Here is a 26202-nt window from a genome sequence, read left to right as displayed (position 1 = left end):
TGCAACTGAGAATTGGACAAGAAACCAAATTTGTATGGCACTTCATAACAGTTCAAAATTAACCATAATGTACTTTTACAAATTCTATGAATAAGCATTTTTGGTAAAAATCTGCCATACAAATGGCAAGTTCATCCACAAGCTAAATTTTGAAAATGTTAAGCTGTGTTTTACAGGGGCTTGGAAGGCAGCCCTGTATCAAGTATGTCTCAACATTTGAACAAGTCATTAATTTAAGAAATGTTGAATCACTTTACGAACATTTTAACTTATAAGGAAATCAAACAAGGGCTGCAGGGGTGAGGAAGAGAAACAAGAGCCTATTCCCTTCTGCTGGTAATTTAAAGGGCAGGCTAAAAGTTCAAGCAAGAGGAGAAACAGTGAGCAAATTAAACACAGCAGTGGATAGGGACAAACAGGCTAGAAGGAATCATTTTTAGTTACAAATAGTACTCTGCAGAAAATGACCAATCCAACTCTTAGATCCCTCGTTCATTCATACTTTGATTCTTCCATAAAGTGTAAATTCCCATTCCTTACTCCTGTTCCCAAAATAGGTCACTTCAAACTTATCCCACATTAAACTGCATGCATCGTGTCAGATGACATCTTAAGTATTCTGCAGTCTTCCTCAATGTTACTCAGTTGCAAATTTTGATATTGCACTTGTTGCATTTCAAGCTCCTGTTTTCAAGGGAAGAGACTGATATGCTGAAGTGCTTTTAAAAATAGATAGCATCGAGTTTTTTTTTAAAAAGTCATAGGCATTGAAAATATGGATTAAAGCTAGACAAACCAGCTTGTATCAGTTTGAAATAAGTGACATTCCACATTGGAGGATAAATACTAATTGGGATAAATGCTAGGTGGGATGCTTTGAGGTCATGAAAAGCACCGAAATACAAGTTTTTCCCACCCAACTCAAGCCCATTAAGCCTATCATCATGTTCAGCAAAGCAAGAACTGTTTTCTTCCAATCTTTACTAGAAGAAAGATTGGATTGATTGAGTGAGGAATAAATTACAGCCCTTCCACTGGCTGAGTACATGGAAATTAGTCAACTAGGTTTAGAGAACCCTTGCCTGGTAATGGGACGCTCACCCATTTCCAGCCTAGATTTGGTCAGAATCAAAGGTTCCCAAAGCTAGGCAAGCCTGTTAACAAGGACAGAGTGGAATGCTTTAATTATTTATTTTTCTTGTTCAAGAAAAGGTTCTGTAGTTAGTTCCAACAAGGCAACATCTATCATTCTAATTGTTCACTTGCTGCCAAATAAAGCAGCTGAGATCCTCTATCATCTCAATAAATATTGCACTCCACCTCCAGAAAGATTAGAGCATATATTGTCTGAAAGACAATATCCAGTTCAAATCACAAAGGGCTCTCTGTTTGGGTTGTGCTATTGCATCCTTAGATACTGACCACTGTAGGCACACATTTGAATGCAAGACCATCAGGCCACACAAGAGACCACTGCCACTGAAAATATCAAAACCTGCAATAATGCTCATCACACAAATTCAAAACATCTGTATATAGTTGAAGAAATGGAAATAATCTTCCTGGCATTGTTCCAGAACAAAATACAAACTTTAAAATCTCTCTCCTGGTCAGTTACTTTGGTGAGGGTTTAAACTTTGCTCAGTTACTGGTTTTTCCTGTGGCAGTCTCTTCATAATGAAGAGAAAAGTTGAGCTTGGTGCTTTTGTCCAGATCTCTCTTACTTGATAGTAAATATCTTGTAATTACGAATCTACCTTAAAAAAAAACCTTACATCCCAATCACTGCATTCATTCTTGAACAGGGAATAGTGCAGTGTTAACAAAAAGAGCCACTATATTAGAATACAAGTGATATGCTGTCACCTCATGTTAGGGGTAGGTTTCCTCAAATCTGCCAATTCCACCTACTTCTGCTTCAACACGAAGGCTGGTATCCTTTTCAACTGAATAGTCAGCTCTTGGATCAGTCAAAAATTAAAAATCCACTTATTAATACCTACAAATGCCTCTGGCCCAACCTTCCCCCTCAAGCTAAATTCAGCAGTACTCAGATTCATCAGGCCATCGGACAAGATACTGAGGTCATCAATATGCAGTCTGTCTCGAGAATCACAACCTTAATCTTCCAGTTCTGAAGTATTGCCCACACCATCACCAGAGAATGGACTGGCCCAATACCTTGCCAGTTTCAACTAATCCAGAAATTTTGCCACCCACATCTTGTCTAACTTTGTAACAGATGAGAATTGACAGGTGATTAAAAACATTTCAATAAGAGTTTACTCTTAATTATTTTAGATGCAGAGTTCAAATGTGTTGGGGTTCACAGTCAAATAAATTCAAGGTACCTTAGAAGCAGGCTAGAGGGAAAAAAATTAAAATCATGTCCCAAAGCGTTATCCTTTCAGATGGCATTCCAGAAACATGAAATCAAGTAAATTTATTGAAAATCTCCAGAGAGCAAAAAAAGTGTTTAGTGCAAGAAACAGGTTTTGTAACCTCTATTCAGTCATAACTGATAACCATTTTCAAACACTGAAATCATTAACATGTGACTCACCCCTCAGCATCATGAGTCAGACATTACAGTCATTCCTTAATCAGTTAGTTCTGTACGTCATCTCTAAACAAAGAATACACTGTTCAGCATTTTAGGAAAAGATTAGGTTTTTAAGAAAGTTTTAGAGTTGTAACTGTATAATAGCAACCCTCAGATTGCTTAGAGCTCTCGTCATCAATTGAAAATGAAACCAATTCTGCCAGAAGGCACTCTGGATATTTCTAAACAGTAAATACTCCTATTTAAATGTGATAATCCCATTAATTAAACCTAGATGATTCTTATTTTAAGCTAGGCCCAGAATTTCTGATGTCCATATGGTTATAACCCAGATGTAAACCCCATCCCCACCAAGATGCACTGACCACATGGGAATTGCTCAGGAAGCTTGGACCAAAGGGCAATTTACCCTGCACCTGGAGTCCTCTGAAACAGAGTTAGAGTTGAGTCTTTAGATGGTTCTGGCTCGCTTACCAGAATCATTACTCAGGAAAAGTTAGGAAGATTAACACTAGTTCCAACTCGGGCAAATTTTGACTGATGCTTGGACGATAAATGGGGAGCTCTGGCACAAGTAAAATAGGAGGAAATTGATGATCTAACAGTGACTGCCATTCCTTGGAAGATTTATCCATAGTTTTAACTATTAGTACACAAGCTTCTTGCAAGTTAACAGATATGAATATCTGCAAATACTAAAAAGACAGTCTGCTTACATTTCTTCTCAACATTTAATGGCATCTCACATTTTTTTGGATGTTTAAGCTCTATTTTGATATTTGTTAGCACCCGATCCAAAGCCAGAGTCTAAATTGGGACATGAAGCTCACCAGTCGACAAATTGTCCCATTAAGATAGTCCATCTTTTCTTCGGAAAAGAAGGAAAGATTTTTGGAAACATTGATGGTAATTGGTACCCATCGTCTAATTGTTTTATCATAGTAAAAAGATAAATCAATAGCTGCAATGCATGTACAGTCACAGAAACCAAGGCTGGAGAGAGGGGTAGCACCTCACAGGCATTCACCGCACTCAAGTGGCTTATCCTGTATTGGTCCTCACCTTCATCCAGCTCTCACCTGTTGCTCCAAGTAGTTGTTAGTACGCAACAGTGGCCACACCCAGTAAACCACTTCAATGGCCAGGTCAAGCTAGGCATGGACATCCATCATCTCCTACCCTCAGCAACTTGGGAGTTTGTCCATCCCAGAAGTCCGATTCCTGCAGACTGGGTGGATAAGACCAATCACAGGCCAGTAGACCATTGTGAAACACAGCTTGACAAGAGAGATACCCTGGTCACCTGCTGCACCCATCTCCAGCTGCCTAGAGACTCCTCTTACTACTGGACCAAGATATGTCAGGATGGAGAGCAAGGCTAATGATGTGCAACTTTCCCTCACTATAATCCAATTCAGCTGTCATCCATCATCTGTCTCAAGTCCTGTGGCAATGGGCAAGCAACATAGCAGGAGAGGTCACTGGGAGCAGTACCAGTGAACCAGTACACAGGTGGCTCAGGCTATAGGTCTGTTTGAAGAACTTGGCAACCCTGGCACAACTGAGCTGCCCTTTTCAGGACCATATTGCTTAACCTCCCTAGATTGAAGGAGAGGCTAGAAATGGTGCCCTAAACATTGTTTCTTTCCCTGGCCAGCTACAACTAGCAGGGATCTCAATGGGGTCATAAACCAATTTCAAAGTAAAAAGGTGACATTGGCACATGTGCACCCCTCGGACAATGCCATAGTTGACTGAGCTGGAAGAACTGCTCGTCAGTGGACAGCTGGCTTGGTACAACATCTAGCTCATCACCCTCAGCAAGACAAGTCTAGCAGAGGATCAGCTGAAGGAAAAAATTGTGCAGGTTATGCATGCTTTTGGAGTGGCTGTGGAAAACTGGTGTAGGCTTTGCCCTCTAAACTTGTCAGTAAGTGGATTTTTCTTCAAGGGTGTTAATGATTGTCTGGTTGTGCTTCAACTCCTAGACAGGACAGCAAACAAGCAACTGTATGCCCCTACCATGACCAACCCTGAAGGAAAGGATAAATTCTGCTTAGACCTCCACTCTGATTGCTACTGTGCCAAAGTCAGGTAAGTGTCACATTCTGCCTATGTGACCAGCTGACCTCAGTGTGACTCTCCCATATGATGTGAATGCTTGGACATACCAGCTCAGATGATCACCTTGGTGTCTGGTATTTTGTCCTATCTGATCCTCAAGAAGCTTCCAAAGGCAACTCAAATAAAAGTGGTTGAGCTTCTTAGCATTATGCTGGTCAGTCCATCAAATCAGTGACGCAAACAAAAGTTGATGCAGATTACCAAGCATGGGAAGGGATTGAGAAAAAAACAAGGTTGGCAGTTGTAACAGCAATGGTCTCCACTTGGAGTGCACTGAGTATGAGCTCTTAAATTATCAGTTTTCCACCTCTCTAAATTGCAACAAAATGCCAGGAACAGAACAGGGACTCTTGTTGACCTGGTCAAGACCTCTGACAGTCTGCCAAAGGCTTTTGGAACATAATGCAGAAATTCTGCTGCCCCCCAAAAAAATTTACCACAATGGTTTGTCAGTTCCATGATCACATGATGTGTCCTGGATGATGGGGAGTCTTCTGACCCATTCCCACTCACTAATTGGGTTAGATGGAGTGTTAGTGCCAACCAGTTTGAACAGTTTTTCTCCACCATGCTCCTTGATGCTCCATGGATGGTGACCATGGCATCAAAATCAAATATCTTATAGATGGAAAGCTGCTCAACCTGAGACAGCTCCAGGTAAAGACCAAGGTTTCTAAGGACATAATTCATGATTTCCTGTTTGCCAATGACTATGCATCAGTTGCTGGCTCAGAGCTGGACCTGCAACATAGCATGGACTTGTTCCATTGCATGGAACAACTTTGGTCTTACAAAAAACTGAAGTAATGTACCAGCCTGCTGCAAGTAAAGCCCCATCTTGACCACAAGATTTCAGTCCATCACCAGAACCTGCCAGCAGCAGATAAACATGCTGCTGTGGTAAGTGAATTTGAGCTCTATCAACAATGAAACACATGTAAGAATTGCTAATGCAAGTGTAGCCTTTCAGGCTTCAAATCACCAGTCTGAGAATAAAGGGGAGTAAGTCTGCCTACCAAACAAACAAACAGTCTATAGAGCAATAGTCCTGGCTATTCTACTCTACACATGACCCATGGACTGAAACAGCATAATACCAAGAAGCTCAACCACTTTACTTGAGTTGCCTTTGGAAGCTTCTGAGGATCAGATAGCAGGACAAAATACCAGACAGCAAGGTGATCATCTGACCTGGTATGTCCAAGCATTCACATCATATGGGAGAGTCAAACTGAGGTCAGCCGGTCACATAGGCAGAATGTGACACTTGCTTATCAAAGCAAATCTTTTCTGGAGAGTTCAAGTCTGGAATGCGCCTTCATGGTGGTCAAAGAAAGTCCTGCAAGGATACTGAAGGCTTCATTCAAGAGCTGCAATATCAACTTGATCCTGGAGAAGTTCACCCAGGGTCATTGCACCTGGTGCAACCAAATAAATGACACAGCCTGCTTTGAAAGCAAATGCATATCAGGGACAAAGAAAACACAAGCAAAGGAAACCCAGGGCCAGCAAAATTCACTCAGCTGCAGCATCTTGTCCTACTTACAGCAGAACTTTCAGGGCACAGATCAGCCTTAGCAGTCATTCACATAGGCACCAAAACCCTACTAAACACTCCAGATGACAAACATGGTAATCTTTGCCTCAAAAGGACATGTAATGGTAGTGTAACTGGAGGGCAAAAATTAAGAGGAGAAGCTTCCCAAGCTTCTTCACCCCACTTGCAAACTATATCATAGTAACTAATCCTGAAGTGGTGGTTTTGGGGAGGGGGAATCTGTCTTCAATGCAAGCATACAAGAGCTCTCAAAACTGCCCAATAGGATCAGATGCAGCATCACAAAAAGTCAGTTTCTGACACCTATACATTACATCCCTTGCCCCCACCCCCAAAAACATTCCCACCAATATTCATCCATGACTAACTGTAGTGTTGGTAGAGGCAAGAGTTCAATGCAACAGTTGACAACTTTAGTTACTGAAAATAATCTGGGCAGCTAGAAAATGAAATTCCTTCTGTACTGTACTTGTGCCCAAACTCCAGTTAGCACAGCATATTTTCAGCACCTTGAACTTTTTTGCCCCCTCCCATTAGCTTTGTTTCTGCACTGAGAAGACCACTTCATACAGAGAGCACATTCAGAGTTGGAATTTGGGTCAAGACTGCCAGGATCTTTAAAATGTACAACTTACAGCCAGAGACTTGTGTAAACGCAATCAGTAATTTTCAATTGGACTGTATCGCAAATATGACTCAGGTGCTTAAAAGGCAGCATTTTAACATCAAACTGCCTTTTGTATATTCACACCATGCCACACCCCCCAAATTACCAAAGCTGATAGGGAAATGCAGGGGGCACAGGCTGAGTAAATCCTCTCCTACATTTTATAAATACATGGTATGGTCACAGTCTTCATGTGACAAACTCATTTTTTCCCCCATTCCAAAAATAACACCCTTTTACTGAATTCAAGATCAAGGTTGCTATTTTTTTTTTTAAATTTGCACATTAGAGTTCCCTTCAACTTTGAGATTGATCAGCAATGACAAGGAGCGTGGTGACTGACCACATTGTGACCAGAATCAAACTCAACAATTTTGTTTTAAAAAATGAAAGTTAATAGGGAAAAAACCTTCAAAAGGCCTTGGTTTTAGTGACAGGATTGCAATTCAGTGGCATATATTTTGAGAAGTTATGCAAATATCTGCCTGTCTAGAACTTGCAGCATATACAAGAGCACAAAAATCCAGGGCTGACACTCGAGTGCAGTATCCAGTGAGTGCTTCAGCATTGAAGGTGCCACCTTTGGAATGAAACACTAAATGAGTTCCTGCCTACTCTCAAGTGGATGCAAAATATCCCATGGGACTATTTTGAAGAGCAGGGAAGTTATACCTGGTGTCCTGGTCAATATTTATCCCTTAGACAATATCTCCATCAAAATAGACTGACTGGTCATCACACTGCTGTTTCAGGAGCTTGCAAATTGGTTGCCATATTTCCAACAGTACAACGATGACAAGTACTTATTTTCTGCAAAGCACTGAAATAGCCAGTAGTTATGAAAACCACTATACAAATACAAGTTTTTGTTTGCAGCTTTTAAATAATGGCACCTCATGCCAGTCCAACATTGCACTGGAATTAATAGTACAAATAAGGTCAACCTCAATAAGAGAAAATATTGATGTTAGGCCATAGATAGGAATGTGAAAATAGGAGTAGGAGGCCACTGGATCTGTTGAGCCTGCACTGCCCTTCAAAGAGGTCATGGCTGATCAACTTCCTCTGTGCCATTTTCCCCCCCATATCCCTTGGTGTCAATATTATCCAGAAATCTACCACTTTCCAACAGTCAATGAGTGACCTTCCATATCCTTCTATGGTAGTGAACTCCAAAGATTCACCATCCAGTATGAAGAAATTTCTCTTCATCTCAGTCTTAAGTGGCCTGCCCCTTATTCATATGCAAAAGTATCAACTACACCAGTTTTTAAGCAGAGAACAAATTTCTGACCTTTACGATAAGAATACTATTTGGCAATGCAAAAAGGATTAGGAAGGTTAATGGATAAATTCTTACATAGCCTGGAGATTATTAGTCAGGGCTTATTTCCAGTTATGTTTCAATGGTTGACGCTGTACCCTTGAAAAGAGGGCATGGCACTAAAAACATCTGCCCTAAAAAAAACTCCTGCCAAAACTCCCATCCATAAATGAGATTTTACAAGAAGATTTATAACTAACATCCAAGCCAGAAAAAAATCTAATTGTCATCTAAATGTCACTTGTGTGAAGACCAATTGTTTCTTACAATGGGCTGGATGGTGCTATTTGATTGCAAAGTTAAAGCTAGTAATGATGTACATTAAGGCATCAGCTGTTAAGACCTTTCCAACTGAATTTGCCATCAAGCCTTTTGAATTACTAGATTTGTTCTACAGATTTTGGGGGGGGGGGTGGGGGGTGAGAAATATAGGAGAACACCCTCCAGTTTCATTGAATTTTGGGATTCCTATCTGCCTATAGGGTTGCCAAACCTGCCCTGCAGTCTCCAGAAATTAAACAATTCATCTTCAGGACTCTGCTACAAACAACCCAGGGAAACAAACATGTGACAATTTAAAATGACCTGTATGATGAAAGCTCCAGGAATACGTCCAACCAGAGCAGGCAATGCTAGCTGCCTATCACTCGTGTAGAGCAATCAGCATTGGGAAAATGCTGGAGGATAGATTTAGAGAGGGGAGACTAACTCCAAATTCCATTAAAATATTTCAAGCAGTTTTTCTTTTCCCCGGAGCAATATAGATTACTGGAGTTTTGAAAACAAAACAAATGAATCCTACTCCACATGAGTAAGGCTTTGCAGATCAGCAAGTTGTTTGTAATGGGCCTAGTACAGAAAACACTCACGAAAAAATTGTTTCCTGCCAAGATGACCCAAAATAAACCATTTAGGACAAAATGTTTCAAAAAACTTCCTGTTCTCAAAGACCTTGGTGTTAACTATGGTACTGCTATTCTGGTTAAAAAAGTACTTTCCTCAACTCCACTTGACATTGGTTAAGGGTTACCACCACTCTTCAACAGGGGCATCTGCTCTGGTGTCTTGGCCAATATCCTTCAGCAAACTAAAACTAACTGGTGATCATCACATTGTTGTGTGTAAACTGGCTGCCACATTTCCTACACTATATTGCAATAATCACTGCATTTCAGTGGCTGTAAAGCACTGACTCATCTGGTGGCCATGACAAGCTGTTTAAAAATAAAAACTTGCATTTAAGTCATGAAAGGCACTCTACAAATCAAAGTCTCATTTTGGGAAGGAAACCACAACAAATCACATAAGTGGTGTGTGGTGCACATTAATACAGTTAGTATAAAGTTTTAGTATGACCATGTTCATTTTAGATTACAGTACCAAGTATATTTCCACTGTTTAAACTCATTACTTTTTTTTTTACAAAATCTTAGTGAGTGAAAAATCATAGGTTGTACAGAATTCCCAGCAGGTGCTCAGCTTGCAAGGCCTCACACAAAGCACAATTTGCCCTTGGGCCAAAAACTTGGTTTTAAAAAAGTAAATAATTGAATAGCATTGGATGATTTTATGTATTACAATAAAAGGTGACTACAGCTCAAAATTACTTCTTTGGTTGTAAAGCATTTGGGACATGCTGAGGTCATGAAGGCACTATATAAATAGGTTTCCTTTTGCAAGTCAAAAATTTGTAAGGGGTAAATCATATGAAACAGCTGATTATACACAAATTTTGCATGATATTGTTAAGTTGCAATTCTGGGCCTCTAGGGATATATCACTAGAATGATAGCAAGAACTGAGGTTCTAAGAATAAGGGCCCTAATAATTGAATTTGAGCTATATGGTCAGTATCAGAATGGAATCAAGTACAGTGAAACACTTAAGGGGCAGAATTGCCGGCAATTGATTTTTCTTAAAACTCTTGCTTCATTCTGGTGTTGTAAAATTTCTAGCAACCATTCCTACTGTAATCAATGTGAGCAAGATGTGGCAAATGTGCTGCAGTACATCTTTACTCAATTCCAATTTCTTGGGATAGTTAAATGATTTGTACATGGCAAAATCTTGAATTGTTTTTTCAACTAACCCTCATTTAGAGTCACTAGTGTTGGTCTTCTTACACAAATTTGGATAAATTGGCCAATGACTTTCTTTCTGCCACAGGTAACGTGTAGAAATTGTGCTGACTAGGCAGGATTTATAAATGCTTCAAACAAAGGATTATAGTTCAGGCGTTCAAGAGAGATCCAACTAACTTACATGGAGTTTTGTACTGAACAATTAGTATTTCCAATTACTTTGGCATATAATTTACTTCACATAAAAGTATTAAGCTCTGTAAGTTTAAGTGCCCAAGAGGCAAAACTAAGCAATTTTTCATGTTCCACAGTTTGAATTCAGTTAAATGTTATTGATAAAATTCACTTGAAACAAACCGAAAAATGCAATGTGCAGAACTCAACCAACAGCACACCTGCAACTCTTTGTAGAAGCATGGCACGTTTGTAAGTATTTCTGCAGCTTTGAACATCTGGATTCTCACTAAGAGCACATTTGCAACTGTTGAGTCATTCTAATTCTGTAGGTTTGGACATAATCACCAACTTCCCTCAAGAAGTGGAAGCATGAAAGAATGCACCGTCTTCTCCAATACTGTATATGAAATATTTTAATTACTAAAAAGGAAGTTTCTTCACTTTCTTCCCCATTTTACTCATGGCATTGACTCCTTTTCCCATAGGAGTCAGGAGTCCTCCAGTACCTTTCACAAAGGGTGGGGGTGGAAATCATACTTAAACCCATCAAAAATTCACATGCAAATTGAGCTGGGATCAATGGATAGTGATCAGAAACCCGAGCCAAGTTTTTCTTGTTTAACACAGCAGCATTCAGATCAGCTGTAAAAGCTATTCCCCGGGCAGGTCGTTCAGCACAAATCAGAATCAGACAGGGGACCATCTTGTCTGTTCAAGTTAACTATTCACTAAATAAGTGAAGAGAGTCATCTTGGGAGCATTTGTTTCAGAATGTTGAGTACATTATGTCTATCTAATGTAGGAGCAGAACCAAATGTACATGATCACTCCAGAAAGAACAAGCTCAGAGGCACAGGCAGCATGCCAATGGCTGAAGCAAAATTTCACTAATTATTGCTCGATACCAGATATCAAAAATTTGTGCAGGGGTTGATCCTGAGCCATCATCTTTCATACATTTTTTTTGCTACTGTATTCTGTCCAAAGATGAGAAGCACACTTCAATTTGTAAACTTTAGGCATCTGAAAAAATGAGCAGACCACATTATCAAAAGAGCCCACTCCAACAAAAAAAAGTTTCTTATCCTCCAATTTCTTCCCCCCTTCCTTAAAAGTTGGGATACAGGGGAGCATTTTCAGGATGGCAACTTGTAACTAGTGGAGTGCTGCAGGGATCAATAATGAGGCCACAATTATTTACCATATATATTAATGACTTGGATGAGGGAAATTAATGTACATCGCCAAGTTTGCAGAAGACACAAAAGTAGGTGGGAAGGCAAATGGTGAGGATGACAGTCTACAGAGGGATATAGACAGGTTAAGTGAGTGGGTAAAAACATGGCAGATGGAATATAATGTGGGGAAGTGCAAGTTATGCACTGCAGGAAAAGTAGAGAAGTGGAAATGGAGAAAGGCTGCAGAAAGCTGCAGCACAGAGGGATTTGGAGGTCCTCATGCATGAATCCCAAAAAGCTAGCATACAAGTTCAGCAGGTAATAGGAAAGGCAAATGGAATGTTGGCCTTTATTTCAAAGGGAATGGAGTATAAAAATAGGGAAGACTTGCTAAAACTATACAAGGCACTAGTTAGATCACACCTAGAACACTGAACAGCTTTGGTTCCCCTACTCTAAGGAAAGATATACTGGCATTGGAGACAGTCCAGAGAAGGTTCACTAGGTTGATCCTGGGGATGGAGGGATTTTCTTATGAGGAGAGGTCGAGTTGGTTGGGCCTGTTCTCATTAGAGTTAAGAATGAGAGGAGACCTTATTAAAACATAAAATTCTTAGGGGGCTTGACAGGGTAGATGCTGAGAGGTTGTTTCCCCTTGTGGGAAATTCTCAGACCAGAGGGCATAATCTCAGAGTAGGGTGGCACCCACTTAAACAGATGGAGGAATTTCTTCTCAGGGGGTAGTGAATTTGTGGAATTCTTTACTCCAAAGGGCTGTAGAGGCTGGGCCATTAAGTATATTCAAGGCTGAGACAGATTTTTAATCTATCTGGGAATCAAGGGTTATGGGGAAAAAGGCAGGAAAGTGGAGTGAGGATTATCAGATCAGCCATGATCTCACTGAATGGCAGAGCAGACTCGATGGGCTGAATGGCCTTCTTCTGCTCCTACATCTTATGGTAGTAAAAGATAGAAGGTCATAAGATTTAAATAAAAATCTGACAAATTATTTCCTCCACCTATCAGTAGTATAATCTCCATTCCCAACCCAGTTGATTAAAATTAAACAGAACTAGGAAATTATATGGCAGACAACAAAGAATACATTGAATGGGATGCCATTGTTTTTCACAACACTTGTTTAAAGATGTGAATTTGGATTCAAAATGTTTATATCCCAAAACAGGGGTGTTCTCTTGATAAGGTTTTCACTCATGTGAATACTGCCCCAAGACTTCAGGCTTATCTGACCAGCAGCTGCTGTATCTGGAATCTTCTTGTCCAGATCTCTCTACAAATCTGGATGTAAAAAGCTTGCTTTCCAATTGTTAAGGATTAAGAAGGTCCTTGAACACCTTTGAAAAGGGTTATATCACAGCACAGTTTTACCCAACGTGATGTTATCTGTGTTATGGAGAATTTACATGCCTGTGTTATGGGGAATTTACTCGTTAGATCAGGTAAGAAGAAAGTCAGAAACCACAATCTGGACCGACGCTTCAAGCTGTACTGAACACGGTAAGTGAACTGACCCTCAGTTCCGAAAGATTGCGGCCGGAGTCACATGTGGCGCACTTGGTCCAGTTCCACCTGCTGCCTGGCCAGGACTGGCATTGGGAGCGGCAGACTGTGAACTCATAACCATTGTCTCAGTGCAGTGTGGCAAACTTGGGAATCTGCATCCAGAATTCAAGCTTAAAATATGGAGTTTACCCACCCCCGCAAAAAAAGTCATCGCGTGTAGTTAAAATGCCCAGCACAAATTAATCTATGTATTCAAGTGGTACCGATTAACACTATCGATAGGTGATCAACGATCGAGACAATGCTGGCAGGTTGAGTAACGGCCGTCCTCGAAGGAAAACAATTAAGTCTGAATCTGGACGATAAGGAGTGTCAAGCTGTGTTAGTGCGGCAGTGAAGGGCTATTGATCGAGTATTGGCTCTGGTACCAGACGTGTCTCCAATGCAGCAGTGGCGCAGCCCAGCTCTCCCAACACCACCACCCCCCTCCTCATCCTCCTCCCTCCCTTACCCCGAGCGGGGGGGGAAACGCCTTCCGACTCTCCTCAACACAAACAGCTGGATATTAAAATTAACTCTTCTCCACAGAGCTTGGCCACAGCTGTATCTCTGTTCCACGTCACCTGGATTACTAACTGCAGAATGATGCACACACGCGAAAAGTAATATTCTGTGCGCAACACAGAAAGAAAAAAAAAACTGCAGCCCAAAGACCATTCACCACCACAACAACAACAAAAGAAAAGTGAATTCCCTTCCAGATTTGCCCCACTTTTTACCTTTTTAAGCTTCTCCTCGGGGTGACTGGGCTCTTGCTTTGATTCGTTAGTTTGGGGGCTCTTCTCCTCGGTGGGCACGGGTTCCTTCTCGGAGTTTTTAGTCGTCTCTTGGTTTTGGAGATTCCCCTCTCCAGCTCCGATCTCCTCCACCGGCATCTTGCCTTTAGTTTTCTCCGACTCGTCGGCGCTCTTCTCTGGCTGCTCTTCGCTCACATCGTCGGGCGTCTTCGCTTCCTCGGCGTTCCTCCTTGGCTCCTCTTCGGCTTTGCTCTCGTCAACTTTCGAACTCGTCGCCTGGTCTTTAACACTTGCATCGGAAGGTCTGAATCTCAAATATAGAGAAGCAATGATAACGGCCAGCACGGTAAAGAGGAGCGGAACAGCCACATAAACATCCACTGCCACGTCCATTTTTCTCCCCCTTCAAATGTGAGAGCGCTAAAGTGAGCGAATTTCGTCTGCCACTGCGTTTAAGTAGCTCTGCCGACGGATAACGCCGCTGTTCTAAATCACAGATGGCATGTAAAGATGAATCGGATTTTAAACAGATCGTCATTTCCTTCATCCCGCCCTCCACTCTGGTATTTAAAGGCTCCGCTACCTCAAAAAACGGCCAACATAATTGGCCACCCAGACCCTCTCATTGAATTGATTGCTCTAACGCCAAAAGCTTGTCTCTGTCTGATGCTCCGTCAATTAAGGTCTTTTTAATTTTAAAATGTTTCCATATTTTATATTCCAAAACATATTTTCCATTGTAGCGAGTAACCTGCTTGGTCTGGGGTGCAGTGGTATATTACTGGTCTAGTAATCCAGAGGCCCATGGACTAATACTCTCAAATATGGGTTCAAATCCTACCATGGCAGCTGGTGGAATTTAAATTCAATCAATTAATAAATCTGAAGCAAGTCTCAGTTATGGTACCGTGATTGATTGTCATAAAAACCCATCTGGTTCACTAGTGTCCTTTAGGGAAGAAACACTGCCATCCTTACTTGGTCTGGCTTACATATGACTCCAGATCCACAGCAATGTGGTTAACTCTTAATTGCCCTCCAAAATGGCCTAGCAAGCCACTCAGTTGTACCAATTGCTACAAATACTAGATGGGCTGCAGTGGTTCAGGAAGGTGGTTCACTTTCTCAAGAACAATTAAGCAACAGATGCTGTCCACATCCCATGAAAGAGTAAAAGAAAAACTCCTTAATGGAGTAGGAAGAGATGGGAAAACAATTAACAATTAAGCTCAATTAACAGGGTTTGTTACTTGTTTCTAGTTAGTCGTGAGACTCTCACGGAGTGATTGAATACAGCTTTTGGCAGTCGGTTCGATTAAAGTGGAAATCATATCAAGCAAGCCAGACAGTACACTTATTTATTTAATGGTTTTTAAAAATTTATCTGATGCTTCTTTCACCTACTTGATGGAATTAATCTCTTACATCATCCAACTATGATTCCACTAATGTTTTTATTTTCTCTTCCTTTGCTCTTCTATTAATATACTCATTCATTTAATACTGTTCGGTTATGAAGAAATGTTAACTGCTTTCTTCATATGTATTTCCTGACATGCTGTATGTTTCCAACTTTCCCTGCATTTGTTTCATATTTTCCACCATGTTATCTCTTAAAGGTAGACAGTTATTTTGTACCTGCTAAATACTTTGAAAGTTATGGGTTGCTTTCAATAAAATCTTGTGATGAGGGACCAAACAAGGGGATGAAGAACAAAGATGAAGAACAGATGGCAGGAGAGCCAGATGTCTACACCTGCCCTTGTCCTAGCAATCATATCTACAATCTCAAGCACAGCAAGTTGGCAACAGTTCAGCACATAGCAGTGCCATCTGCTGCAAAGAAACATGCAGACAAGCTCCACTAAAGGAATGGCACTGCCACTGTCAGCAAAGGTCCTCAACATTTATGGCAGCAACAATAGGATAAAGCACAGACTCCATGGTAGTGAACTGGCATATAGGACCAAATTAAAATAGGCATTTTTATGTTGAACGTCATTTTTGTTATTCTAAGGGCAACAGTAAAGTCTGCAATAATTGTAAGCATACTGTGTTGATACCTCTTTAAATAGTCAGTATAGCTATGAGTTGTTAGAAAAAGTATAAATCTTTTATAAAGCATATAAATTAAGTTAATTTAGAGGAGCTGCATGACCTCTAAAAGACTGCTGCTTCACTGGGTCACTTATTGCCAGCAAACAGAAAGAGAACAAAGGAATCAACAATAACAGCTTGTATTTATGTAGCACCTTTAATGTTGTAAAATATCCCAAGACACTTTGCAGGAGCCAAGCCACATAAGGAGGTATTAGGGCAGATGACCAAAAGCTTGGTTATGTAGATAGATTTTAAGAAGCATCTTAAAGAAGGAAAGAAAGTGAGATGGAGATGTTTGTGAGGAAAGGGGGAGGGAGTTATAAGGTTTAGAACTTTGGCAGCTGAGAGCACAGCCATCAATGGTGCAGATTAAAATTGGGTTTATTCAAGAGACCAGAACTAGAGAAGCAAGAATATCTTAGAACGTTGTAGGGTTGGCAAAGATTACAGAGATAGGAAGGGGCAAGATCATGGAGGATTTGAAAACAAGAATGAGATTTTTAAAGTTGCGACATCACTTGACTGGAACCAACGTAATCTTTCGAAGCAATCTTCTGAATTTCTCTCAATTCAAGAACAGTTTCTTTAGATTGAAACACTGTGCTTGTCATTCTATCATTTAAGAAAAGTAGCAGAGGGAAAACCAAGGAATTATAGAGTAGCCAGTCTAACAATGGTTGCCAGGAAACACAGTTGAGGAGGAGTAGCCATGGCAGTACTTAATATTGACCTCAGACCCCATGAAGTCTCATGTATTTGGTCAAACATGGGCAAGGAACCCTGCTGCTGATTACCACCTACCGCCCTCCGTTAGCTGATGAATTAGTACTCCTCCATGTTGAACACCAGTTAGTAGAAGTACTGAATGTCCTCTGGGCAGGGAACTTCAAAGTTCATCACCAAGAGTGGGTCAGTAGAACCACCACTGATCGAGCTGAGTCCTGAAGGACATAGCTGCCAAATAAAGCCTGCAGTGTGCTATGAGACAACCAACACAACGGAAAAACTTACTTGACCTCGTCCTCACCAATCTACCTGCTGCAGATGCATCTCTCCAGGACAGTATCGATAGGAGTGCATAGTCCTTGTGCTGACAAAGACCCATTTTCACACTGAAAATACTCTCATTGTGTTATGTGGTACTACATCAAGCTAAGTGGGATAGATTCATCATAGATGGAGCAGCTCAATACTGGGCATCCATGAAATGCTGTGGGCCATCAGTAGCAGCAGAATTGTATTTCACATAATCTGTAGTCACATGATCTGGTAAATTCTTCATTCTACCATTTTCATCAAGCCAGGAGAGGGGAGAGCATGCCAGGCACAGAACCAGATATTCCTAAAAAGGAGGTGCCAACCTCCTGAAGATAAAACACAACTACATAAATGTTAAACAGTGGAAGCAATGTGATATAGACAAAGCTAAGTGATTCCATAACCAACAGATCAGAACAAAGTTTTGCTGTTCTGGCTTATCCAGTTGTGAATGGTGGTGGATAATTCGATAACTAGTGGGAGGAGGTGGCTCCACAAACATCCTCATCTTTAATCATGGCAGCCCCCACTTCATCAGCGCCAAAGACAGCTGAAACATTTGCACCCATCTTCAGCCAGAACTACCGAGTGGATGATCCATCTCGGCCTCCTTCTGAGGTTCCCAGCACCATAGATCCCAATTGTTCAGCCAATTCAATTTATTCCATATGATATCAAGAAACGCTGAGTGCACTGGATACGGAAAAGGCTTTGGGCCCTAATAACACACAAGTTGGTCGAGCTGAACACTTGTGTAAGTAAGAAACAGGACCCTAGCAAAGCTGTTCCAGTACAACTACAACACTAGCATCTACCCAAGGATAAGAATACAAGGGGATAGATGTCTTACTTTGGTTATACACAGCCCTGGTTATACCACACTTAGGGGTAAATGTGTATTACCACCCCTAGGAATGTCATTATAATTTGATTGTTAAGTTCCCTTTAAAGATGTCCTTTTTGTTACAGTTTATTAGTGGTCTCCCTTTAAAAGGGGGCCACTAATTACCTCTTTTAAATATTTGATTTTAAACCTGTTATCATTGGTTTGTATTAAAGAAGTAGTCATTTAATCGTACAGAACTTCAGTATTGCTGAAAAAAGGAGATTTTTTGTTGAAGCTTTTTGTCTTGCACTCATCTGGATTTACCAGAATGACATCTGGACTCAAAAAAGGTTATATGAGGGGGGATTACACAAACTAGGATTGTATAGGGTACAGGGTAAGAGGTCATTTGATCCAAGGTTGGAAGATAATAAGGGATAATAATAGGTTAGATATAGAGAAAATATCTCTGCTGTTTGGGGAGACTGTGACTAGGATGTAGTGTAAAAATTAGAGCCAGTCTCTTCAGGAGTGAAATTAAGAAATACTTCTACACACAAAGGGTTGTTGAAATTTGGAACTCTCGTCCACAAAAGGCAATTGATGCTAGATCAACTGTTAATTTTATATCTAAAAATGATACTTTTTTTAACCAAAGGCATTCTCTCTAGCAGTCCCTCAAAATGAGATGGACACGGGCCATGGAACCCATGGCAATAGCTTGCATGTGGAGTGTTTTAAAATAGGGAGGCTGTTGCACTGTATCCATCACATGGTTCTGGCTGAGCAGGAAGCTCTCCCGCTCTTACCGCCTGCCATAGGCATATTGGAAGGATATACAGGTTGATAATGAACCTGTTTGGCCATGTTATGAACACATTTCCCTGGCCATCAAGCCCTAGTGTGGGAATCGAACCTTTGACTTAATTCTGTTCCTATATATTTCAGTGAACACTGGGGTTGATGGGTGAATGGGACTTGGTGCGAGCTAGGACACGGACAACAGAGTTTCTGATGACCTCAGGTGTAAGGAAGGTAGAATGTAAGAGTCTAGCCAGGAGTATGTTGGAATAGTCAAATAATAGTCAGGGAACAAAAGCATGGATGAAGGTTTCAGCAACACATGAGCTAGAGGTAAAAGTTGTTACAGAGGTAAAAATTGGCCGTCTCAGTGATAGTGTATTTACGTGGTCAGAAGCTCATCTCGTGATCAAATATGACACTAAGGCTGTGAGCAGTCTGGTTTAGTGTCAGACAATTGCAAGGGATGACAAATTACATGATGATGACTCAGACACCAAGCTCGTAAAGCAATTACATGCCCTGCATCATATCTTTCCCCTCAACAAGAAAGACATATAATCTATTTCAGAATTAAAGGAAAACATGCAGGAACACTGAACTTTAACCAATGAGAACTGCACCCTCCCCCCCCCGACTACAACACAATCACCAGAAGACGCTACAGAAACAGCCTTTCAATTGAGATGGAGGCTTCAGTGGTGTTCACAGGAAAGGAAGAAAAGGAGGGTCATGGGGTGGGGTGGGGGAGAAGGGGCTAGTGGCAGTATTGATTAAATATGGCATTACAGTACCGGAGAGAGAAGATGTTCCAGAGGGGTCAAGGGCAGAATCTCTGGCTAGAGGCAAGGAATGGAAAAGGTGCAACAACATTGATCAGTATATAGACCACCAACTAGTGGAAGGGATGTAGAGAAATAAAGTTGCAAAGAAATTACAGAGAGGTGCAAGAATTATAGAGTAATTATAATGGGCGATTTCAATTATCCAAATATAGACTGGGATTGTGCAAAGGGACAAGTGGGGCCAGAGTTCCTGGAATGTGTTCAAGATTATTTTCTGCAGCAGTATGTTTCCGATCCAACGAGAGGGCAAGGATTGTTGACCTGCTTCTGGGGAATGAGTTAGCCCAAGTGGATCAAGTATCAGTAGGACAGCAATTAGGGAACAGTGACCATTGGTTTAGTTGGCCATGGAAAAGGACAAGGAACAATCCAGAGCAGGGATAATTAAATGGGGGAAAGCCAACTTTGGATGAGAATGCATCTGAGTCGAGTGAACTGGAATCAAATGTTGGCAGAAAAGATGGTGGCTGAACAACGGGCCTTCAAAGAAACAGCAGGATAAAAGCAAAATACTGCGGATGCTGGAAATCTGAAACAAAAAAAAAAGCTGGAAAAACTCAGCAGTTCTGACAGCATCTGCAGAGAGGAAGACAGTTAATGTTTCGAGTCCATATGACTCTTCATCAGAACTAAAGAAAAATAGAAATGAGGTGAAATGTAAGCTGTTTGAGGGGGGTGGGACAAGTAGAGCTGGATAGAGGGCCAGTGATAGGTGGAGGCAAAGAAGAGATTGCCAAAGATGTCATAGACAAAAGGACAAAGGGGTATTGACGGTGATGATATTAGCTAAAGGATGTGCTAATGGTGACATTAAGGGTAGAAAGCAGGACAAGTAAGTGACAGATGGCCCTAATGGGGGTGGGGTAGGGGGAAGGGATCGAAATCGGCTAAAAGGTGGAGATAAAATAATGGATGGAAATAAATTTTAAAATAATAGAAATAGGTGCAAAAATAAAAATATATTTTAAAAATATATAAATTATTAGAAAAAAAGGGGATCGGAAAGGGACAAGGGTTTTTTTTTCATAGAAACAGTATTGCAGGCAATGTCAAGGTATATTTCATTGAGGGGAAAGATAGGATAACTAAATCCAGAGCGCCCTGGATGATGACAGAGATAGAGGTGAAGATGTAAAGGAAGAAGTGCAAGTACAAGATGTCAGGCAGAAAATACCATGGAGAATCAGACTGAATAAAGGAGGACCAAAGAGGAAATGAAAAAACTAGTAAGAAAAACAAAGAGAGAGCATGAAAAGAGACTGGCATCTAATATAAAAGGGAATCCCAAGGTCTTCTATAAGCACATGAATAATAACAGGGTGATAAAAGAAAGAGTAGGGCCAATTGGGGTTACAAAAAGGGGACTTGCACGTGGAGGCATGAGAAATAGCAGAGGTATTAAACGAGTACTTTGCATTTGCCTTTACAAAGGAAAAAGATGTTACCCAGGCCGAGGTAAGAGAATAGGTAACTGGTAAACTAGAAGAGTTTACAATTGAGGAGGAGGAGGTGTTAGAAAGGCTATCTTTACTTTAAATAGATAAGGTACCAGGACCAGATGAGATGCATCCAAGTGTACTAAGGGAAGTGAGAGTGAAAATTGCAGAGGCACTAGTGATATTCTTCCAATCTTCTTCGGACACAAGGATGCTGCCAGAGGACTGGAGAATTGCAAATGCAAATTATTCAAAAAGGGGTGCAAGTTTAAAGCTGGCAACTACAGACTAGTCAGTTTGACTTCAATGGTGGGGAAACCTCTGGAAACTAGTCTGGGACAAAATCAATAGTCCCTTAGACAAGTGCAAGATAATTAAGGAAAGCCAGCATGGATTCATTAAAGGAAAATCATGTTTAACAAGCTTGCTGGAGTTTTTTGAGGAGGTAACAGAGAAGGTTGATAAGGGCAACGCTGTTGATGTGTATATGGATTTTCAAAAGGCATTTGATACAGTGCCTCACAACAGACTTGTGAGTAAAACTCTAGCCCATGGAATAAAAGGAAAAGTAGGCACTTGGATAAGAAATTAGCTGAGTGACAGGAAAAAGACTAGTGGTTAATGGATGTTTTACAGATTGGAGGAATGTTTGTAGTGGAGTCCCCCAGGGCTCAGTGTTGGGTCCCTTGGCTCTTCCTGATAAAAATTAATGACCTAGACTGTGATTTCAAAATTTGCAGATGATACAAAGATTGGAAACATTGTCAACTGTCATGTGGATAGTCTTGAACTTCAAAAGGACATAGACATGTTGGCGGATTGGGCAGACAAGTGGCAGATGAAGTTCAATGCAGAGAATTGTGAGGTGATTCATTTTGGCAGGAAGAATATGGAGAGTCAGTATAAAATAAAGGGAGAAACTCTGAAGGAGTTGCAGGAACAGAGGGACATTGGTGTATATGTACATAAGTCATTGAAGATAGCAGGATATGTTGAGAGAGCAGTTAATAAAGCATATAGTATCTAATGTTTTATTAACAGGGGCACTGAGTACAAGAGGTCATGTTAAATTTGTATAAGGCACTAGTTAGGTCTCACTAGGAGTACTGCATCCAGTTCTGGGTGCCATACTTAAGGAAGGATTTGAAGGCATCGAAGAGAGATTCACAAGATTCACAAGGGATAAAGGACTGTACCTATAAAGATAGATTGGAGACATTGGGGCTGTTTTCCTTGGAGAGAAAAGGGCTTGATTGAAGCCTTCAAGATCCTGAGGGGTATGGACACGGTAAATATTGAGAAACTGTTCCCACTCAAGAGAGCATCAAGAACCAGAGGGCACAGATTCAAAAATTGGTAAAAGGAGTTATAGTGATGTGAGGAAAATTTTTTTCACCTAGAGGGTGGTTGGAGTCTGGAACGAACTTCCTGAGAGTGTGGAGGAGGCAGGTTTGATTGAGGTATTCAGAAGGGAATTAGATTGCTATCTGAAAAGAATGTGCAAGGTTACAGGGATAAGGCAAGGGAATGGAACTAGGTAGCATGCTCTTTCATAGAGCCATAAGACCATAAGACATAGGAGCAGAAATTAGGCCATTTGGCCCATTGAGTCTGCTCCGCCATTCAATCATGTCTGATAAGTTTCTCAACCCCATTCTCCTGCCTTCTCCCTGTAACCTTTGCCAGTAGCCAGTGCAGATTTGATGGGCCGAATGGCCTCCTTCTGCACTGTAAAGATTGTCATTCTGAAATCTGCAATCAGTGATTGGTGTCTTGACTACCAAGAGTTTTGGGTGTTGTGGTTTTTGTTACCTGCTTTGGAACTGTGGACAGTTCAGAGGACCCCTGAGGACCTGCATTTCAGAAAAGTTCTTAATCTCAGGAGTGTTGCTTAATTGTATGTGGTTCATTAGCGTAAATCATGATTGACCTGATGCTATGCAACCTTATTGGGCTTGGAGACAACATTGAGGACTCTCAGAGCTACTCCCTCCAGACTGCATCCACTATGCCTACCACCTCTTAGGGGTCTGTCCAGTCAGTAAGGCAGGACATTCCTGGATAGTGATAGAGCAGTCTGGGATGTTGGCTGAAAGGTATGATTCTGTGAGGTTGACTACATATAGCTGTTGCTTGACTAGTTGCTGGGATAGTTCGCCCAACATAAATGTTAGTGAGGAGGACTCAGCAAGTTGACGGGGCTTGGTGTGCCTTTGTCATTTCCCAGTGCCTATGTCAAAAGCAGGTGCTTTATTGTTTTTATTCTTATTAGACTTTTTCATTGTGGCTTGACACAACCGAGTGGCTTGCTAGATCATTTCAGAGGGCAGTTAAGAGTCAATCATATTGCAGTGGATTTGGAGACACTTGGTAGGCCAGATCAGCTAAGTATGGAAAATTTCCTTCCCCAAAGGCTAGGAGTGAACTAAATGGATTTGAATAGAACTCAGTAGTTTCTTAGTCACTATTGTTGATACTAACTTTTTATTCAACTGACTTTAAATTCTCCAACTTCTACGGTGGGAATTGACTCATATGCCATCTCATTAGTCAAGGCCTCTGAACCATGAGTTCAGTAAGATAACTATTATGCTACCTTATGTCTATTGTCTGCCTTAATGGCCATGGCCATTGGAAAATCTAGAATCGCCCCCAATTTAACACTTAAGTTCTGTTTGGGAACATGTACATTCCACTCTAAAGGAGGAGAGCAACTCATCAAGACTATTCTAACAGATCATAATAGAAGCTACCAAAATAAAATTTAAATATAATTCCCAATTGTATTTGATAAGGCATTTCCATTCATCAGTTACTCATTATTTTTAAGAAGCACTAAAAACCAATGTCTTTTTTAACTTAATAAAATTTAAGGAGAAGAGATAACTAATTTCTCTACGGCAACAAATTACACCATTTGTATATAATGTGCATACCTCTTCTGGTTAGAAAACATCACCAGGAGCAAACATTAGATAAAAAAAAAACATAATTTGAATATTAGCTAACAGAATAATAAACAAGGATCAAGAATAACTTTAGTTTGAATCCTGAATTGACTCAGTTAAAAGTGAAAAAAACAAGACTTACATTTATATAGTGCTTTCATAACAAGCAGACATGGACATCCCAAAACGCTTTACAACTAATTATTTTGAAGAATAGACATTGTTGGCAGCCAATTTCACAGCAAACTTCCACAAACAATGTGATAAGGACCAGATAATTTGTTTTTGTTATGTTGATTGGGGCATAAATATTGGCCAGGACATCAGGTATAGCTCCTCTGCTCTTCAAAATTGTGCCATTGGATTTTTCACATTCACCTGAAAGCAGATGGGGCCTTGGTTTAATGTCTCATCTGAAAGACAGCCAATCCACAGTGCAGCACTCCCTCAGCTCTGCACTAAAGTGTCAGCCTTGACTTTGTGCTCAAGTTCTGTAGTGGAACTTGAACCCAAACCTTATGACTCAGAGGTGAGAATGCTACCAACTGAGCCATGATAAGACACACAGTTGCAGCAAAGGTTGAAGTTGTGTGTAAATCTGGCCTTTGAATCAAGTTATATGTAAAATGTAGCAATGGTGTTTCATAAATTGAGAACATCAGCGCAAAACAGATTTATTCAGTGTTCAGCTTTATTTAGTTCAAGCAGGACCTGAACAGAAATATTGATCAACAGTTATAAAGAGTATCGAATATATCTGGACCATCAACACTGACTAATAACTTGTGTTCAGCTCAGTATTATTGTTAATTTAGGGAGGAATTTATAAAAATATCTTTCCAACACCAGGTAATTTGAACTAAAAAAAATTAATTACTTAACATTGTGTGTTCTTAAATGGCTATCCATGACAGACTTCTGTCTGGATTTACAATTACTACTAAGGAGGCAAATAAAGGATATCTACTGACAACTGAAATATTTCAGAACTTAAAATGGAGTCTTAAACTGGCAATTATTTTTCATCTTCTACTGCAGCTTTATTTTTAATTTATTTTACGATGCAATGCCGGTATCTTCCAGTGCTTCTTGTCACCTGGATGAGCTGCGTTCTTTGCTCACACAATCATCACGAGATTGAGAACTGCCATCTTCCATCATACTGCAGGTTCTTCTTTTCTTCCTTCTGTGCGTCATTCCATCTCCTTCAGCACCAGAGTCACACTAATGTTCAAACAAATAAAATGAAAATAAATGAAAAAGAGATCATAAAAGGTAAATGAACAATAACTTGCAATTAATAAAGCATCTTTAACATAATAAAATGCTTTAAAAGCACTATCAAATAAATTTTGACATCTAGACATATAATAAACTATTAGGACAGGTGACCAAGCTTGGTCAAGTAGGTATGTTTTCAATGAGTATCTTAAAGGAAGAAAGAGAGGTGGAGAGGTTTCTGGAGGGAATTCCAGAACTTAGGGTTATGGCAGCTGAAGGCACCAGCCACGAATTGTGGAGCGACGAAAATCAGAAATGCTCAAGAGGTCAGAACTGGTGTAAGTTTGGAGGATATCACAGAGATAAAGAGGGGTGAGGCCATGGAGACATTTGAAAACAACAATGAGAATTTTAAAATTGAGGCATTTCTTAACTGGGAGCCAATGCAGCTCAGCAAGCAAAGCAGAGATGGTGAATGGGACCAGGTGCTAGTTAGGATACAGCCTGCAGAGTCTTGAATTACATTGAGTTTGCAGAGGATAGAACTAGGGAGCCAGAAGTGGGTTGGAATAGTCAAGTTTAAAGGTAACAAAGTCATGAATGAGGATTTCAGCAGCAGAAAAGCTGAGGCAAGGGTTGAGCTGAATGATGTTACAGAGCTGGAAGTAGGTAATCATGGTAATATGTGATACGAAGCTCATTTTGGGATCAACATCAAGGCTGCGAACAGCCTGTTTCATCCTCAGACAGTTGCTAGAGAGATGGAACAGAGTTTGTGCAGGGAACCAAAGGTAATGCTTCCTGCCTTCCAAATATTTAGTTGGAGGAAATTTCTGCTCATTCAGTACTGGATGTCAGACAAGCAATCTGACAGTTTAGAGAAAATGAAGATATCAAGAGAGGTCAAGGCAAGATCTAGCTAGATATCATCAGTGTAGAAATGGAAACTGATGTGTTTTTGGTTGAAATATCCTACGAAATAACATTTTCAATG

General features: G+C 40.5%; 2 protein-coding genes across 6 annotated transcripts in view; both read right to left on the bottom strand.

Annotated features, from left to right (window-relative positions):
• LOC121293918 (matrix-remodeling-associated protein 7-like) overlaps nt 1-14513 on the bottom strand; it is a 130360-nt gene extending 115847 nt beyond the window's left edge. Inside the window, exon 1 of one of the 3 annotated variants that reach the window (XM_041217389.1) lies at nt 13976-14513. In XM_041217389.1, coding sequence (XP_041073323.1) covers nt 13976-14386 — 411 coding nt within the window. In that variant the 5' untranslated portion in view covers nt 14387-14513. The remainder of the gene's footprint in view (nt 1-13975) is intronic. The other 2 variants (XM_041217388.1, XM_041217390.1) reach the window with 2 other exon arrangements.
• Nucleotides 14514-24660: 10147 nt separating this feature from the next.
• The window catches only part of jmjd6 (jumonji domain containing 6, arginine demethylase and lysine hydroxylase), a 40015-nt gene continuing 38473 nt past the window's right edge, over nt 24661-26202 (bottom strand). For all 3 annotated transcript variants that reach the window (XM_041216923.1, XM_041216925.1, XM_041216926.1), the window contains one exon: nt 24661-25211. In XM_041216923.1, the coding sequence (XP_041072857.1) occupies nt 25080-25211 (132 nt within the window). In that variant the 3' untranslated portion in view covers nt 24661-25079. The remainder of the gene's footprint in view (nt 25212-26202) is intronic.

Source organism: Carcharodon carcharias, chromosome 22 (assembly GCF_017639515.1).
Source record: "Carcharodon carcharias isolate sCarCar2 chromosome 22, sCarCar2.pri, whole genome shotgun sequence".
Taxonomy (NCBI): Eukaryota; Metazoa; Chordata; class Chondrichthyes; order Lamniformes; family Lamnidae; genus Carcharodon; species Carcharodon carcharias.
Note: the sequence above shows the minus strand (reverse complement) of the source record. Positions and strands in the feature narration are given on the sequence as shown.